We start from the raw sequence: 18,971 nt of genomic DNA on the forward strand, positions 1-18,971 counted from the left end.
CAGGGGCAATGGGGATAATGGGGACATTGGGGATAATGGGAGATGGGATATTGGGACAATGGGGACATGAGGACATCGGGGACATGGGGGACATCAGGGACAATGGGGGTAATGGGATAATGGGATAGACAATGGGGAATATGAGGACACTGGGGACACGGGTACATTGGGGACAATGAGGATAATGGGGATAATGGGATATGGGATATGGGGACACTGGGACATTGGGGACAGTGGGGACAATGGGGATAATGGGATATGGGGATATGGAGACATTGGGGACATTGGGATATGGGGACATGGGGACAATGACCCCAAATCCTTCATGCCCTCCATGTCCCCATGTCCCCACGATGTCCCCATGTCCCCAAACCCCCCGATGTCCCCGCAGGCTTCGTGAGCTTTGACAACCCCGCGAGCGCCCAGGCCGCCATCCAGGCCATGAACGGCTTCCAGATCGGGATGAAGCGGCTCAAGGTGCAGCTCAAGAGGCCCAAAGACGCCAACCGGCCCTACTGAGCCCGGTGAGACCCCCGGGACACCCGGGACACCCCTGGGACACCCCTGGGACACCCTCAGGACCACCTGGGACCCCCAGGACCCTCAGGGACACACCCAGGACCCCCTGGGACCATCTGGGACCCCCTGGGATCCCCTGAGACACCCTTGGGACCCCCTGGGACACCCCTGGGACACCCCTGGGACACCCTCAGGACCACCTGGGACCCCCAGGACCTTCCAGGACACGCCCAGGACACCCCTGGGACCATCTGGGACACCCCTGTGACACCTCAGGATCCCCAGGACACCCCCGGAACCCCCTGGGACACCCCTGGGACACATCTGGGACACCCCGGGACCCCCTGGAACTTCTCCAGGGCTGGAAAACCCTTGGAAAACCCCCGGGATGTCCCCCCAGAAATTCCCTGGACCCCCCATGACCCCCCCAAGGCTGGGAACCCCCTGAGCCCCCCAAACCCCAAACCCCCTGGTTGGGATATCCCCCTATTGGGATTTGGGGTGTCTTAGGGTTTTAGGAGGGCTGGAAATGCCTGGGGGGGTATTTGGGGTATCCCCCATTGGGATTTGGGGTGTCTCAGGGTTTTGGGGGGGCAGGAAGTGCCCCCCAAACTCTGTTTAACCCCTCCATCCCCAAATTTTCCCTCCCCAGGTCCGGAGGCTCCGGAGCAGCACCTTTGGGTGCCCCCCCATTGCAGAGCAGCCCCCCCAAACCCAGCGGTGCCCGGAAGGGGGGGGGGGGGGGGGCTCGGTCCTGCTGGGGGGGGCCCCAGACCCCCCCACGCTCAGGAAGGATGGACCCCCCCTCCAGGCCCCCCCCGACCCCCCCAGTCCATCCCAGTCCATCCCAGTCCAGCCCAGTGCAGGGTGCCAGTCCCCCCCCAACAGCAGCCGCATCCACTCTGGTTTTGGGGGGGTCATGCCCACCCTGGGGGACCCCAAAAGGACCCCCCCTCATTCTCCCCCCCCCCCACCGGGGACCCTTCTTGGGGCTTTTCTCACCAAACAGGACCAAAAGCAGCTCCAAACTGGGATGGGGGGGTCTCTGGGGGGGTCACAGGGGGGTCCTGGGGGTTTTTGGGGGTCCCAAAGGGGGGGACACGGCCCCCCCAGTGTCCTCCCGGGGGCGCAGCGGGACCCCAACACTGCCACTGCCACCCGCTCTGCCCACAGCCTGCCTCAGTTTCCCCTCGGGATGGGCCAGCACTGGGATGGGCCGGGACTGGGATGAACTGGAACTGGGATGGGCCGGGACTGGGATGAACTGGGACTGGGATGAACTGGAACTGGGATGAACTGGAACTGGGATGGGCTGGGACGGGGATGGGCTGATAATGAGATAGACTGGGAGTGGGATGGACTAGCACTGGGATGGACTGGTAGTGGGATAGACTGGTACTGGGATAGACTGGTACTGGGATAAACTGGTACTGGGATAGACTGGTACTGGGATAGACTGGTACTGGGATAGACTGGTACTGGGATTGGCTGCTACTGGGGTAGGCTGGCACTGGGATGGACCAGTACTGGGATGGACTGGCACTGGGATGGATGAGCACTGGGATGGATCAGTACTGGGATGGATCAGCACTGGGATAGATCAGTACTGGGATAGACTGGTACTGGGATGGATCAGTACTGGGATGGATCAGCACTGGGATGGACCAGTACTGGGATAGACTGGTACTGGGATGGATCAGCACTGGGATGGACCAGTACTGGGATGGACTGGTACTGGGATGGATCAGTACTGGGCTGTTCCATCCCTCGGATGCTCTGGCACCGGGGTGATCCCACACCAGGATGTTCCCACACTGGGATGCTCCATACTGGGATGTCCTGACCCTGGGGTGCTCTGATACCGGAATGTTCCACCACGGGGATGCTCTGATACTGGGACAATCCCACAGCAGAAGATCCCACAGCGGGATGATCCCACAGGATGATCCCACAGCGGGATGATCCCACAGCAGATCCCACAGCGGGATGAGCCTGCAGCAGAGGATCCCAGAGCAGGAGATCCCACAGCAGATCCCACAGCGGGGTGATCCCACAGGATGATCCCACAGCAGATCCCACAGCGGGATGATGCCACAGGATGATCCCACAGTAGGATGATCCCACAGCAGATCCTGCGGCAGAGGATCCCAGAGCAGGACAATCCCACAACAGGAGATCCCAGAGCAGAAGGATCCCACAGCGGGATGATCCCACAGGATGATCCCACAGCAGATCCCACAGCGGGATGATCCCACAGGATGATCCCACAGCAGATCCCACAGCGGGATGATGCCACAGTGGGATGATCCCAGAGCAGGAGATCGCAGAGCAGGAGATCCCACAGCAGGATGATCCCACAGCAGGATGATCCCACAGGATGATCCCACAGGATGATCCCACAGCAGGATGCTCCAGCACTGGGATGGTCCCACACCACACCAGGATGCTCCAATCCGGAATGTTCCACCCTGGGGATGCTCCATTATTGGGATGCTCCAAGGTCAGAGGGATCCAGGACCAGAATTTTCCAACACCAGAACATTCCATCGGATGCTCCAACATTGGAATGATCCGATCCCGGAATTCCCCAGCCATGGGACGCTTCAGCACCGGAATGCCCTGACCCCAGGATGTCCCCACTCCTCGGGGATGTCCCCACTGTTGGGGATGTCCCCATTTTGGGATGTCCCCACTGTTTGGGATGTCCCCATTCTGGGATGTCCCCACAAGGAGCCAGATGGACACGGAGTGGGGCTGATCCCGGGAATTCCTGGGAACTCCAAACCAGCCAAATCCAGGGGACACCAGGAGCAGCCAGATTGGGGACACGGACACGGACACGAGGCTCCGGCCCTGCCCGGCCCCAAATCCCAAATAATCCCAAACCCCAAATGATCCCAAATCCGGGGGGTGCCGGCCCCCACCAGCCAAACTGGGGCCGTGTCCAGCCCGGAACCCCCAGGACCCCAAACCCCCCCAGTGCCCTCAGTGCCCCCAAACCAGTGCCCCAAACTGGGCCGGTGCCCCCCAACCAGTGCCCCCAGCACCCCCAAACTGGGACAATTCCCCCCCAGCCCTCCCCAGGTGGGGCCGGTGCCACCCCAGCCCCCCCAAACTGGGTTCAATGTCCCCCCAGCCCCCCCAAACTGGGTCAGGGCACCCCCAAACTGGGTCAGGGCACCCCCAAACGGGGTCAGGGCCCCCCCAGCCCCCCCAAACCCCCACCCCAGTGCCCCCAGCACCCCCAAACCAGTGCCCCCCCTCTTCACCCCCATCCCCACTGTACATAACGGGGGGTGTTGGGCCCCCTCCGTGTCCCCCCCATTTTGGGGGGGTTTGGGACCTGCTGGGTTGATTTTGGGGGGTGGGGGGGGTTTGGGGGGCGTTGGGGAGGGGCAGTGAAGCCCCCTGGGCTCAAGGCTTTATTTATTTGCTATTTATTGCAGTTCCTTTCAGAATTGACTTTTTTTCTCTATTTTTTTTTTTTTTTGGTTTTTCTGTCGAAATAAAAAATTAAAAACAAAAACAACAACAACAACAAAAAAAACCAACCCACCAAACCACACCTTAAAAACCCCACGAAAATTCCCAAAGTTCAGAAGTTTGAAACCATCCCTGGATTCTCCCAGATTTTGGGGGTACACAGGAGCCCCCCCTTAGGGGAAGGAGCACGGCCACGGCCCTCCAGAATTTCCTCAATAAATCAATTTATTTAAAAGAATATGTTACAATTAATTACACTAAAGGGGCTTTTCCTGACTGGGAACCCGAGGAATGGGAGCAGCTGGAAGAGGGAAAATGGGACAAGAGGGGGGGCAGGGTTTTGGTTTTGTAATTTTTTTGACCGATTTCTCCCTTTTTGGGGTTTTTTTTTTTTTTGTTTGTTTTGCTTTTTTGGATTAAAAAAATCCACAGGGAGATGGTTCAGCTCTCCTTAATCCGTTGGAATTTGGGGCTAGCGGGGAAAATTGGGATCAAAATTAAGATTTTCCTGGGATTCTACCCAAATTGGGGGTGCTGAAGTGGATTTTAGTGGGGGGGGGAATTTTGGGGATCCTCAACCTCTCCCAGTTTCCCTCCCCTCATTCCTGGGTTTTCCACAGCTCAGGGCTCCCGAGGACAACGGAAATCCAATTAATTACAGGGATCCAATTAATGGAATTCATTCCCAGCTGCTCCGGAGCCGAGGATTTGGGATTTCCCACCCCCCCCCCCAAAAAAAAAACAAACCCCAAAAAAATCTTCCCCCATCCTGGCTCCTCCAGGGGGAGGAGGAGTGGGGAAAACCCCTTCCCAAAAAGGGAATTTTGGGGAAAATCCCACTTTGGAGCAATTCTGGCACATTCCAGAGGTTGGGAATGAGGCCAGGATGCTCCTGCTGGGTTTGGTTCCAAATATTCCCAAATCCACCCCAAACCTTGGTGGGACCAGCTCCAGGCCAGCCCAAAACCAGGCAAAATCAGCTTTTCCAGGTGCTTTTTTCCCCTCACAAAACATGGAAAAATCCCACTCAAAACCAGGGAAAAACAGCTTTTCCATAATTTTTCCTTCTGGGAATTCCTCAGCTGCCGGATCCACGGAAAAATCCCGCTCAAAACCAAGGAAAAATGGCTTTTCCACCTTATTTTTCCTCCCAAAACGTGGAAAAATTGCACTCAAATCCAGGAAAAAATGGATTTTCCAGGTGATTTTTTCCTGCTGGAAGCTGCTCAGCCTTCTGGACCATGGAGAAAACTTGCTCAAATCCAAGGAAAAATGGCTTTTCCACCTTATTTTTCCTCTCAAAAGATGAGAAAGACTCGCTCCAAATTTAGGAAAATATCTTTTCCAGAGGGTTTTTTTTTCCTCTGGCAGCTGCTCATCCACCCAAAATATGGAAAATTCCTGCTCCAAACCAAGGAAAAAAAGGTTTTTCCACCTTATTTTTCCTCCAGAACTCTGAAAAAAATCCTGCTCAAAATGAGGGAAAATGTTTTGGGCTTTTTTTTTTTTTTCAGGTTATTTTTCCTGCTTGGACACCCAAGTCATGGATAAAAAGTGCTCAAAAATAGGGCAAAAATGGCTTTTTCAGGTTATTTTTCCCTCCTGGGAGCTGCCCAGCCACTGGATCCAGGGAAAAATCCCATCAAAAATAGGGAAAAGTGGAATTTCCAGGTTATTTTTCCTCCTGGGAGCTGCTCATCCCCATCCAGGGGTCGCCTCAGGATCCTGGAATCTCCCAGATCCCATCCCAAGGAGCCAGGCACACCCAAATCCCTGGGAAAACAGCCCCAAAAGCAGGAATACAAATCCATGAGCGGGATCCTTGTGCCAGGAGTGGCATTTCCTTGGAATTTTGCTCCTTTTGGATGTTTTTCCTTTTTTGTTTTTTTTTTTTATTTGTAGTGATTAAATAAACCTGGATTGGGAGGAGAAACAGGGGGAAAATCCCTTTAAAGAGCTGCTGCCACCCTGTGGGATTTTAAAGGAATTATTCCCATGGATGCCCAGGCAGGAATGGAACATTCTCAGGGCTTTTTCCTGTTTGTTTTTTTTTTTCCCCCCATTATTTTTCCACGTCTGACCCAGCAGAAACAACAACTTCTTAATTCCAGTTGTTAAAAAAAAAAAATAAAATTTAAAAAAAAAAAAAAATCCCAAAATTCCCAGCCTGGAGCTGGATCTGAGTGGGAAAAAGGAGCCCCCTCAGGTGGCTTTTCCCAATTTGTTTTTTGGGTTTTTTGTTGTTTTTTTTTTTTCCTCTGGAATTCCATAAAGATGACGGGCACGAATGGATTTGGAATTAATGAGATTTAGTTTGGGGTGGGGGGGGCTTTAATACAATAAAGGAATTTTGGGGGTTGCTGGAAAAGCTCCCAGGGTTAAGTGGCTGCATCCCTTTGCTGTGACCTGACCAGCTGGAAAAGGTTCTGGAAAAGAAGGAAAGGGGGACAAGGTGAAGGTGGCAAAACCCCGGGATTCCCAGTGGGAAAATGGGATTGAGGAGAGGATGGGAGTGCTGGGAATGGCTCAGATCCCAGGCAGGGCTCAGCTCACCTGGAGGGTCCCAGTCACAATCCCAAAGCCAATCCTGGGCCCATCCCAATCCCAAATCCAATTTAAATTCCAATTCTAATCCAACTCCAATCCCAACTCCAATTCCAACTGCAATCCCAATGCCAACTGCAATCCCAATGCCAATCCCAATTTAAATTTCTATTCTAATACCAATGCCAATGACAATTTAAATTCCAATTCTAATCCCAATGCCAATTTAAATTCCAATTCTAATCCCAATTCCAAACCCAATGCCAATTCCAATCTCAACTCCAATTCCAAGTGCAATTTCAATTCCAATTGCAATCCCAATGCCAATCCCAATTTAAATTTCTATTCCAGTGCCAATCCCAATCCCAACTCCAATTCCAATGCCAATCCTAACTTAAATTTCTATTCCAGTGCCAATCCCAATCCCAATTTAAATTCCAATTCTAATCCCAATTCCAAACCCAATGCCAATTCCAATCCTAACTCCAATTCCAACTGCAATTTCAATTCCAATTGCAATCCCAATGCCAATCTCAATTTAAATTTCTATTCCAATGCCAATCTCAATTTAAATTCCAATTCTAATCCCAATTCCAAACCCAATCTCAATTTAAATTCCAATTCCAATTCTAATCCCAATTCCAATCCCAACTCCAATTGCAATTTCAATTCCAATTGCAATCCCAATTCCACTCTCGATTCAAATTCCAATCTCAATCCCAATCCCAACTCCAATTGCAATCCCAATTCCAATTTAAAATTCTCCTTAAAGCAGGAGGAGGAGGGAAATGGGATGGAGAAGGAAGACTCATCCCAGATTTATCCTGGCCATTCCTACCTCCAGGAGCCTTTTCCCACATTTATCCCAGGTCATTCCCAGCTCCTCCAGATTTTCCCCAGATTCATCCCAGGTCATTCCCAGCTCCAGGAGCTTTTTCCCAACACCTGCAGCTCCTTTTTCCAGCTGCTCCATGAAACCTTCCCCACCTCCAGAGCTCCTCCCCTGCTTTTCACCATCCTGGGATTATCCAATCATTCCCTGTGGGAATTATGGACCAGGAGAAGCATTTCCCATTGAAAGCCACCTGGGAAAAGGGAAAAGTTTGGAATTCTCACCTCCTTCCTCCACTTGAGCTCGCAGAACACTCGCTCGAAGCACTCGTGCATGTAATTGAACTGTGGGGGGAAAATGGGAATCAGGGAAAATCCAGGGAAAAGCCAGGAGATCCAGGGGGGAGGGAGGAGATCCAGAGGGGAACTGGGAGCTCTGGGCAGAGGTTCTGGATCCAGCAGCTCCAGGGAGGAAGCAGGAGCTCCAGGGAAAAGCCAGAGGCTCCAGCAGCGCCAGACTGGAGCCAGGAATTCCAGGGAAAAGCCAGGAGCTCCTGGTTCTTGTTTTGGAACTTCTGGATCCAGCAGCTCCAGGGAGGAACCAGGAGCTCCCAGGAGGTACCAGAAGCTCCAGGGAAAAATCCAGGAGCTCCAGGGAAAAAAAACCAAAAAAAAACAAAAACCAGGAGCTCCCAGAGGAATTTCAGAGCCAGGAGCTCCAGGTAGGAACCAAGAATTCCAAAGAGGGGCCAGCAGCTCCTGGATCCAGCAGATCCAGAGGAGCTCCAGAGAGGAACCAGCCTCACCCAGGATCAGCCTCTCTGGGATCAGCCTCTCCTGCCCCCCTTTTCCAGCTCTCCCTGTTCCTGAGGGGATTCCAGGCGAGGGTTTGAGGGAATTCTGGACAGGACTGGGACAATCAAGATCCAGTTCCCAAGGGAATTCCGGGCAGGATTGAAAGGAATTTTGGGTGGGGTTTGAGGGAATTCTGGGCAGGATTGAAAGGAATTTTGGGTGGGGTTTGAGGGAATTCCGGGCAGGATTTAAAGGAATTTTGGGTGGGGTTTGAGGGAATTCTGGGCAGGATTTAAAGGAATTTTGGGTGGGGTTTGAGGGAATTCCAGGTGGGACTGGGACACTCACACATCCTATTCCTAAGGGAATTCCAGGCAGGATTTGAGGGAATTCCAGGCAGGACTGGGACAGGGACACTCACAATCCCATTCCCAAGGGAATCCTGGGCAGGATTTGAGGGAATTCCGGGTGAGATTTGAGGGAATTCTGGGGGAGGGATTTGAGGGAATTCTGGGGAAGGGATTTGAGGAAATTCTAGGCCAGGATTTGAGGCAATTCCAGGAGAGATTTGAGGGAATTCTGGGGGTGGGATTTGAGGCAATTCCAGGCAGGGTTTGAGGGAATTTGGGGGGGATTTGAGGCAATTCCAGGCAGGGTTTGAGGGAATTCTGGGTGGGATTTGAGGGCATTCCAGGAGAGATTTGAGGGAATTCTAGGCCAGGATTTGAGGCAATTCTAGGCCAGGATTTCAGGCAATTCCAGGAGAGATTTGAGGGAATTCTGGGGGTGGGATCTGAGGAAATTCTAGGCCAGGATTTGAGGCAATTCCAGGCAGGGTTGGAGGGAATTCGGGGTGGGATTTGAGGCAATTCCAGGCAGGGTTGGAGGGAATTCTGGGTGGGATTTGAGGAAATTCTGGGCCAGGATTTGAGGCAATTCCAGGCAGGGTTTGAGGGAATTCTGGGTGGGATTTGAGGGCATTCCAGGAGAAATTTGAGGGAATTCTAGGCCAGGATTTGAGGCAATTCCAGGCAGGGTTTGAGGAAATTTGGGGTGGGATTTGAGGGAATTCTGGGCCAGGATTTCAGGCAATTCCAGGAGAGATTTGAGGGAATTCTGGGGGTGGGATTTGAGGAAATTCTAGGCCAGGATTTGAGGCAATTCCAGGCAGGGTTTGAGGGAATTCTGGGTGGGATTTGAGGGAATCTGGGATGGGATTTGAGGGAATCTGGGGTGGGATTTGAGGGAATCTGGGGTGGGATTTGAGGGCATTCCAGGCAGGACTGGGACAGGGACACTCACGTAGGGGGTGAAGATCTTGACCCAGCGCGGTTTCTTCTCGGCGCGCGCGTACTCGAAGCAGAAGGCCATGCCCTCCTCGTCCGTGTCCCAGCGCTGCATCTCCTCCCACTCGAAGGCGATCACCTGGTTCTGCACAATTCCCAAAGTGAGCCAGGATCCCGGGCAGGGGGAGCCCCCGGGAGCAGGGCGGGTCAAGGGGTGAGGGGGAAAAGGAGGGTTTGTCTCAGGTTTAGCACAGGGAGGATTCCCGGAGTTATCCTTGGTTCCCAAATCCCAGCAGGGAGCTCAGGGAGATGCCAGGGATTTGCAAACCCAAAGGTGTGAGGTCAGCGATGATCCCAGGGAATTGGGATGATCCGCAGGGATTTAGGAACACGGTCCAGGTGCAAATCAAGGTGAGAGGTCAGGGATGATCTCAGGGATATCAGGATGATCCCCAGGGATTTAGGAACACAGTCCAGGTGCAAACCAAGGTGTGAAATCAGGGATGATCCCAGGGGTGCCAGGGATGATCCCAGCACAACCTCCAGGGATTTGGGAACACTGTCCAGGTGCAAATCCAAAGGTGTTGGGCTGGGGATGATCTCCAGGGATTTGGGGACAAGGGGCAGGTGCAAATCCAAGTTTTGAGGTCAGGGATGATCCCAGGGATTTGGGAACATGGTGATGGTGTAAAACCCAGGCTGTGAGCTCAGGGACAATCCCAGGGAGCTGGGGTGAAAATCCCAGGGATTTGGGAACACAGTGATGGTGTGAAACCCAGAGTGTGAGCTTGGGAACAACCCCAGGGATTTGGGTGATGGTGTAAAACCCAGGCTGTGAGCTCGGGGACAATCCCAGGGATTCAGGAACACTGTGATAGTGTAAAACCCAGTCCATGAGCTTGGGGACAATCCCAGAGAGCTCAGGGATAACCCAGGGATCTGAGAACAGGGTGATGGTGTAAAACCCAGGCTGTGAGCTCGGGGACAATCCCAGGGATTTGGGTGATGGTGTAAAACCCAGGCTGTGAGCTCGGGGACAATCCCAGGACAAACCCCAAGGTACTGGATAATCCCAGGGATTTAGGAACACAGTGATGGTGTAAAACCCAGGCTGTGAGCTCGGGGACAATCCCAGGGATTTGGGAACACAGTCATAGTGTAAAACCAAGGCTGTGAGCTCGGGGACAATCCCAGAGAGCTTGGGGACAATCCCAGGGATTCAGGAGGGCACAGCTGCAGGGCTGTGGGGTCAGAGAGGGCCTGGGGGTGGCAGGGATGCAGGGAGTACCTCGAGCTGGCCCTCCTCGGTGCAGGCGTGCAGTTTGAAGTGGCGGATGCTGATGGCGGAGATGACGTGGCCCTTGCGCCGCGAGTCGCACGAGCAGTGAGGGAAGGTGATCTCGTTGTAGCCCTCGCACGTCCGCAGCATGTTCAGGTACTGCGGGGACAGCCCGGGCACCAGGGAGGCACCAGGGTGCCAGGGAATCACCGGGGTGCCAGGGAATGCACCGGGGTGCCAGGGAGTCACCAGGGTGCCAGGGAATGCACTGGGATTGCAGGGAGTCACGAGGATGCCAGGAAATCACCGGGGTGCCAGGGAATCCACCGGGGTGACAGGGAATCACTGGGGTGCCAGGGAATGCACTGGGATTGCAGGGAGTCACGAGGATGACAGGGAATCACCGGGGTGCCAGGGAATTACTGGGGTGACAGGGAATCACTGGGGTGCCAGGGAATGCACCGGGGTGACAGGGAATCAATGGGGTGACAGGGAATCACCGGGGTGCCAGGGAATGCACTGGGATTGCAGGGAGTCACGAGGATGCCAGGGAATCACTGGGGTGCCAGGGAATGCACCGGGGTGACAGGGAATTGCTGGGGTGCCAGGGAATTGCTGGGGTGCCAGGGAATGCACCGGGGTGCCAGGGAACCACTGGGGTGCCAGGGAATCACTGGGGTGCCAGGGAATCACCAGGGTGCCAGGGAATCACTGGGATTGCAGGGAGTCACGAGGATGCCAGGGAATCACTGGGGTGCCAGGGAATCAATGGGGTGCCAGGGAATCACCGGGGTGCCAGGGAATGCACCGGGGTGCCAGGGAATCACCGGGGTGCCAGGGAATGCACTGGGGTGACAGGGAATCACTGGGGTGACAGGGAATGCACTGGGGTGCCAGGGAATGCACCGGGGTGCCAGGGAATCACCGGGGTGCCAGGGAATCACTGGGGTGACAGGGAATGCACTGGGGTGCCAGGGAGTCACCAGGGTGGCAGGGAATCAATGGGGTGACAGGGAATTCACCAGGACCCAAGGGAGTCACCAGGGTGCCAGGGAATGCACTGGGATTGCAGGGAGTAACAAGGATGCCAGGGAATCACTGGGGTGCCAGGGAATCACCGGGGTGCCAGGGAATCACTGGGGTGCCAGGGAATCACTGGGGTGCCAGGGAATGCACTGGGGTGCCAGGGAATCACTGGGGTGACAGGGAATGCACTGGGGTGCCAGGGAATCACTGGGGTGCCAGGGAATGCACTGGGGTGCCAGGGAATCACTGGGGTGCCAGGGAATCACCGGGGTGCCAGGGAATCACTGGGGTGCCAGGGAATGCACTGGGGTGACAGGGAATGCACTGGGGTGACAGGGAATCACCGGGGTGCCAGGGAATCAATGGGGTGCCAGGGAATCAATGGGGTGACAGGGAATGCACCAGGACCCAAGGGAGTCACCAGGGTGCCAGGGAATGCACTGGGATTGCAGGGAGTCACGAGGATGCCAGGGAATCACTGGGGTGCCAGGGAATCACCGGGGTGCCAGGGAATGCACTGGGATTGCAGGGAGTCACTGGGACCCCAGGGGTTCACCAGGGTCCCAGGGAATTCACCAGGATCCCAGGGAATGCACAGAGACCCCAGGGAATGCACCAGGATGCCAGGGAGTCACCAGGGAATTCACCAGGATCCACCAGGGGTTCACTGGGATTCCAGGAGTCACTGGGATCCCAGGGAATTCAATGGAATCCACCAGGGAATTCAATGGGATCCACCTGGGAATTCAACGGAATCCACCAGGGAATTCAACGGAATCCACCAGGGAATTCAATGGGATCCACCTGGGAATTCAATGGAATCCACCAGGGAATTCAATGGAATCCACCTGGGAATTCAATGGAATCCACCAGGGAATTCACTGGGATCCACCTGGGAATTCACTGGGATTCCAGGGGTTCACTGGGATTCTGGGATTCACCACAATCTCAGGGAATTCACTGGGATTCCAGGGGATTCACCAGGATTCCAGGGGTTCACTGGGATTCAGGATTCATCAGGATTCCAGGATTCACCGCGATACAGACACGGGCAGGGATTCCATGGGGACATTCCAGGGAGTCACCAGCATTCTGGGATTCACCAGGATCTCAAGGAATTCACTGGGATTTCAGGGAATTCACTGGGATTTCAAGGGATTCCCCAGCATTCCAGGGAATCCACTCACCATGACCATCTTCCTCTGCTCGCAGAGCTTCTGGAGCTGGTAGGATTTCTCCTCGGCTTTGATGTAGCCTTTCTTGACGTCATCAACGGCCTGGGAATGGGGAAAAAAACGGGAAAAATCTGGGATTTGGGATGGGAGGAGGAGGAGCCACCTCGTGCTTCACCCTCAGGGACCTGTGGGACCTTGGGGTGGCCCAAGAACCTTGGGGTGCCTCCATCCCATAAAAACAACCGAAACCCCATCCCACATGGAATCAACTGAGGGACCCAACCACCCCATGAGGAGTTCTCCCCACCTGAAGGGGCATTCCAGAGGAATTCCTGCTGGGAATTCCCCCACCTGCAGGACCTTGGGGTGGCCTGAGAACCTTGGGATTCAATCCCATAAAAACAACCAAAACCCCATCCCGCCTTGGGATCAACAATGGGACCCAATGACCCCATAAGGGGTTCTCCCCACCCAAAAGGGCATTCCAGAGGAATTCCAGGTGGGAATTCCTTGAGGGACCTTGGGGTGGCCCAAGGACTTTGAGGTGCCTCAATCCCATAAAAACAACCAAAACCCCATCCAACCTTGGGATCAACCATGGAACCCAAGGACCCCATGAGGAGTTCTCCCCATCCAAAGGGGCGTTCCAGGGGAATTCCTGCTGGGAATTCCTTGAGGGACCTTGGGGTGGCCCAAGAACCTTGGGGTGCCTCCATCCCATAAAAACAACCGAAACCCCATCCCACATGGAATCAACTGTGGGACCCAACCGCCCCATGAGGGGTTTTCCCCACCTGAAGGGGCATTCCAAAGGAATTCCTGCTGGGAATTCCCCCACCTGCAGCACCTTGGAGTGGCCCAAGAACCTTGGGATTCAATCCCATAAAAACAACCAAAACCCCATCCAACCTTGGGATCAACCATGGGACCCAAGGACCCCATGAGGAGTTCTCCCCACCCGAAGGGGTGTTCCAGAGGAATTCCTGCTGGGAATTCCGTACCTGGTGGAAGAAGTAGGCGACGGCCAGGTCGTTGTCGTTGAGCAGCGCCTCCTCCTCGGTGGTGAAGAGCCACTTGCGCAGGGTCAGGCACGTCCCCGGCACGGCCGAGGTGTAGTTCTGCACGTAGAGCTTGTGGGGGAACTCGTTGGGAGCCAACTTCCGCACTGGGAACGGCCCGGGAGAGCCCGGAGAGGTCGCGGAATGTCGGGGTCAGGGCGTGGGGAGGACAGGGGTTCCGGGAGAGCCAAAAAAAGAAAATAAAAAATCGGCGTTAAAATGGGGTTTTCCCACAGGGAACCGTCAAAAATGACCCCAAATCCTTCCAGAATGGTGCCAAGTTCTTCAGAATTGCCCTAAATCCTTCCAGAATGACCCCAAATCCTTCCAGAGTGATCTCAAATCCTCCAGAATGACCCCAAATCCTTCCAGAATGGTCCCAAATCCTTCCAGAATGACCCCCAATCCTCCAGAATGGTCCCAAAATCTTCCTAAATTATCCCTGAATCCTCCAAGATGATCCCAAGCCTTTCCAAAATTATCCCCAAATCCTTCCAGAATATGATCCCAAATCCCTCCAAAACCCCTGGAATCTGGAGGGATATCCCGAAAATCCCAGGTGTGGTTCTGCATGTAGAGCTTGAGGGGAACTCATTGAGAGCCAATTTCCACACTGGGAATGGCCCAGAAATCAGGGAAAAATATTGGAAAAATATTGTAAAAATATTGGAAAAATAATGGAATGCCAAGGTCAGCATGTGCAAAGGACAGGGATTCCAGGAAAACCCAGAAATTGGCATTAAAATGGGGTTTTCTCACAGGGAACCTTCAAAAATGATCCCAAATCCTTCCAGAATGATCCCAAATCCCTCCAAAACCCCTGGAATCGGGAGGAATATCCCGAAAATCCCAAGTGTGGTTCTGCACATGGAGCTTGTGGGAGAATTCATTAAGAGCCAACTTCTGCACTGGGAACACCTGGGAAATCAGGGAAACATTCCCTCAAATTGTGCCAGGGGAGGTCCAGGTTGGATATTCGGGAATATTTCCCCATGGAAAAGGTGATCAGGTGTTGGAAGGGGATGCTCAGGGCAGGGTGGAGCCACCATTCCTGGGAATTATTCCAAAAACTCCTGGAAGTGGCACCTTGGGGATGGGATTTGGTGGGATTGGCCTCAGTCTCAGGGGGCTTTTCCAGCCAGGATGATTCCCCATCCCTGGGAGTGCCCAATTCCCCCTTGGATCAACCTGGGACAGTGGGAGGTCCCAAGATCCCGAGGATCTTTAAGGATCTTTTCCATCCCAAACCATTCCAGGATTCCCTGTGCTGCTTTAATGGGATTTTAGGGATGAACCCTTGCCTATCCCAGATTATTCCATGGATTGGATTCCCCATCCCTGGAGAATCATCCAAAACCAGCTTGGAGCAGCCTGGGATGGCGGGAGCCCCACAAATTCCACAATCCCACCCTAGGGACCTGCAGATCCCTCCATTCCCTTTTTACCCAGCTTTTTTCTTTCTTTTTATTCCCCCCTGAATCCCAGGGAATTCCAGGCTCACCGAAGGAGTGGTTGATGACCTCGAAGAGGGCGAAGTAGTTGGCGGTGACGCTGTCCATGCCCACCTTGGCAGCCACCGCCTGGAAAACGCCGGGAAAACGGGATCAGCGCCAGCCGGGCGTTCCCGGGAATTCCCTGACCACGGAAAACCCCGTTGGAACTCTGCCAGCACAACCAGGCCAGCTCCTCATTCCCGTTTTTCCTGGGGATGTTGAGGTTGTGGGGTCCCCACAATTCCAGCCTGGATTCCCCAGGGAAAAAGGAGTTGGAAATTCCCGTCTGGGGTCATTCCGCGGCCAAAACTCAGCGTGGAATTCCATGGGCTGTGTGTCCTGAGCACACCCCAAATCCTGTTTATCCACGGGATTCTGGAATTCCCACTCTTTCCCAGCAGAATTTTCATCTCCTTTTTCCAAAGTGTTATTTAATTGCCCATAATCTTTGGATCCCAGTCTTCAAAAAATGGGGGGAAATCCAGGTGTGAAAAGAGGAAATTCCAGGTGGGAAAAGAGGAAATTCCAGGTGGGAAAAAGGAAAATCCAGGGGAGGGTGGGGAAATTGAGTTGAGGGGATGGAGATTCCAGGTGGGAAAGGGAGTTCCAGGTGAAAAAGGAAAATCCAGGTGGAAGGGAAGAAAATCCGGGTGGGGAAGGAAAACTGAAAGATGGGAAGGAAATTCCAGGAAAACAAGGAAAATCCAGGTGGGGGTGGGGAAATGGAGTTGAGGGGATGGAAATTCCCAGTGGGAAGGGCAATTCCAGGTGGGAATGGGCTCACCTGGTACACCTGGTCCGTGGTGCTGTTCTTCTTCACCCTCACTGTCACCGTGGTGACGTCCGGGAGCGCCACCCGCAGCTCCACGTCGGAGACGCCGTTGTAATTCTGGGAAAAAGGGAAGGGAAAATGCCCCCCCAAAAAAATCAGGAAATTCCCGGTTTTCCAGTTGTTTGTGATCCCTAAAAATCCCACAGTGGGAATTCGGTGTGGGAGGAGGGGATGGGGTTGGATTCTTCTCCCAAGGGAACGGTCAGGGAGCTCAAGGTGGGATGTTTGGGAAAATTCCTCCATGGAATTCCTTCATCCCTTCGTGGTCAGTGCTGCTGAGGGCACTGTGGAATTGCCATCTTGGGAATTGTCCCAAACTGGGGCTTTGGGACCAATTCACCCTCTGGAATTCCTGCTCATTCCTGGCATGTTCCCTGGATCCCAAAGGAGTGCGGGGTTTGGAGGAATTCTGGGAGCTTGGGGTGCCTCAATCCCATAAAAATCAGGGAGAATTGTTCCCAAAACTCATGGATGTGGCACCTGGGGACAGGGATCAGAGGTGGCCTTGGGGACAGTGGGACCTGAGGAGCTCTGAGGGCTTTTCCAGCTTTGGACATTCCATGGAAGACTTGGGATTTTTTTTCCCATGGAATTCTGTTGGACCAATCCCATAAGAATCAGGCAGAATTGTCCCCAAAACTCATGGATGTGGCACTTGGGGACAAGGATCAGGGATGGCCTTGGGGGACAGTTGGATATGAGGAGCTCCAAGGGCTTTTCCATGATTCCATGGAAGATTTTTTTCCCTATGGAATTCAGTTGGACCAAGCCTCAATCCCACCAAAAACGGTTGGAATTGTCCCAAAACCCCACGGATGTGACACTTGGGGACAGAGATCGGGGTGGCCTTGGGGACAGTTGGACAGGAGGGGTTCTCCCACCTTGACGATTCCATGGAAGGGTTTTTTCCATGGAATTCCGCGGGATGACGTCACCCACCTCGTCCGACTCCGACAGGAATTCCTGCATGATGTCGCTCTCGCCGATGACCCGGATGGAGCACACTGCGGGACACACGGAATGTCACACGGAATGTCACCAGGACCTGGGAATGTCCCCTCCAGGGCCAGCCCAGCAACCCTTTCCCATCATCCCAACTCATCCTGAAGGGAATTCCTGCACCTGAGGCACCTCCTGTCCCCAGTGTCACCGTTAACCCCATGTTCTCCATGTCCTGGTGTCCCTCATGGATCCAGACCCTCCCCAAGGTGATTGAGTGTCCCCAGGGTCACCTCCTGTCCCCAGGGTCACCTCCTGTCCCCTGGGTCACCATTAACCCCATGTTCTCCGTGTCCTGGTGTCCCTCATGGATCCAGAACCTCCCCAAGGTCATTGACTGTCCCCAGGGTCACCTCCTGTCCCCAGGGTCATCTACTGTCCCCTGGGTCACTGTTAACCCCATGTTTTCTCCATATCCTGGTGTCCCTCATGGATCCAGACCCTCCCCAAGGTGATTGAGTGTCCCCAGGGTCACCTCCTGTCCCCAGGGTCACCTCCTGTCCTCAGTGTCACTGTTAACCCCATGTTCTCCAAGTCCTGGTGTCCCTCATGGATCCAGAACCTCCCCAAGGTCACCTCCTGTCCCCAGGGTCACCTCCTGTCCCCAGGGTCACCTCCTGTCCCCAGGGTCACCATTAACCCCATGTTCTCCATATCCTGGTGTCCCTCATGGATCCAGACCCTCCCCAAGGTCATTGAGTGTCCCCAGGGTCACCTCCTGTCCCCTGGGTCACCATTAACCCCATGTTCTCCGTGTCCTGGTGTCCCTCATGGATCCAGACCCTCCCCAAGGTGATTGACTGTCCCCAGGGTCACCTCCTGTCCGCAGGGTCACCTCCTGTCCCCAGGGTCACCATTAACCCCATGTTCTCCGTGCCCTGGTGTCCCTCATGGATCCAGACCCTCTCCAAGATGGAGCAGCCCAAGGAGCACCACCTGGGTCATCTCTGGTCACTTGGATCACCTCTGTCACCTCCTGTCCCCACAGTGTCACTGTTAACCTCATGTTCTTCAGGTCCTGGTGTCCCTCACGGATCCAGACTTTCTCCAAGGTGGATCAGGCCAACACCTGCAGTGCCCTGAGTGTCACCTGTGTCACCTCCTGTCCCTTAGGTCACCTCCAGTGTCATTGTTAACTCCATGTTCTCCATGTCCTGGTGTCCCTCATGGATCCAGAACCTCTCCGAGGTGGACCAGCCCCAGGAGTGTCCCTGGGTCACCTTTGGTCACCTGGGTCACCTCTGCCACCTTCTGCCCTCTGGGTCACCTCTGTCACCTCCTGTCCCCAGGTGTCACTGTTAACCCCATGTTCTCCATGTCCTGGTGTCCCTCATGGATCCAGACCCTCTCCAAGAAGCTTCACCCCAAAATCCCACCCAACCACCCCAAACCTCCCAGAGCAAACCCACAAATGGACCAGGAACAGCCCCTGGGAATGCTGGTGAGGGGTTTTGGGATGAGGAAGGATTTTGGGATGAGGAAGGATTTTGGGATGATGGATTGAGGTGAGGAGGGGTTTTGGGACGAGGAGAGATTTTGGGGTGAAGGGTTTGGGATGAGGGATCTGAGTGAGGGATTTTGAGAGGGATTTTGGGATGAGGATGGATTTAGGGTCGAGGAGGGATTTTGGGGCATGGGATTGGTCTAAGGA

General features: G+C 54.2%; 2 protein-coding genes across 3 annotated transcripts in view; one reads left to right on the plus strand and one right to left on the minus strand.

Moving 5' to 3' along the window:
* The window catches only part of CELF3 (CUGBP Elav-like family member 3), a 17,363-nt gene extending 13,123 nt beyond the window's left edge, over positions 1–4,240 (plus strand). The window contains exons 12-13 of the mRNA XM_036397821.2: positions 392–524; positions 1,172–4,240. Coding sequence (XP_036253714.1) covers positions 392–519 — 128 coding nt within the window. The 3' untranslated portion in view covers positions 520–524; positions 1,172–4,240. The remainder of the gene's footprint in view (positions 1–391; positions 525–1,171) is intronic.
* Positions 4,210–18,971, minus strand: part of SNX27 (sorting nexin 27) — a 27,371-nt gene continuing 12,609 nt past the window's right edge. For both annotated transcript variants that reach the window (XM_036397829.2, XM_054517616.1), the window contains 9 exons: positions 17,261–17,325; positions 16,274–16,378; positions 15,498–15,576; positions 13,940–14,103; positions 12,951–13,040; positions 10,747–10,896; positions 9,475–9,603; positions 7,663–7,722; positions 4,210–6,428 (listed from right to left, as the gene is read on the minus strand). In XM_036397829.2, coding sequence (XP_036253722.1) covers positions 6,381–6,428; positions 7,663–7,722; positions 9,475–9,603; positions 10,747–10,896; positions 12,951–13,040; positions 13,940–14,103; positions 15,498–15,576; positions 16,274–16,378; positions 17,261–17,325 — 890 coding nt within the window. In that variant the 3' untranslated portion in view covers positions 4,210–6,380. The remainder of the gene's footprint in view (positions 6,429–7,662; positions 7,723–9,474; positions 9,604–10,746; positions 10,897–12,950; positions 13,041–13,939; positions 14,104–15,497; positions 15,577–16,273; positions 16,379–17,260; positions 17,326–18,971) is intronic.

The sequence above is a fragment of the Molothrus ater genome, chromosome 29 (genome assembly GCF_012460135.2).
Source record: "Molothrus ater isolate BHLD 08-10-18 breed brown headed cowbird chromosome 29, BPBGC_Mater_1.1, whole genome shotgun sequence".
Taxonomy (NCBI): domain Eukaryota; kingdom Metazoa; phylum Chordata; class Aves; order Passeriformes; family Icteridae; genus Molothrus; species Molothrus ater.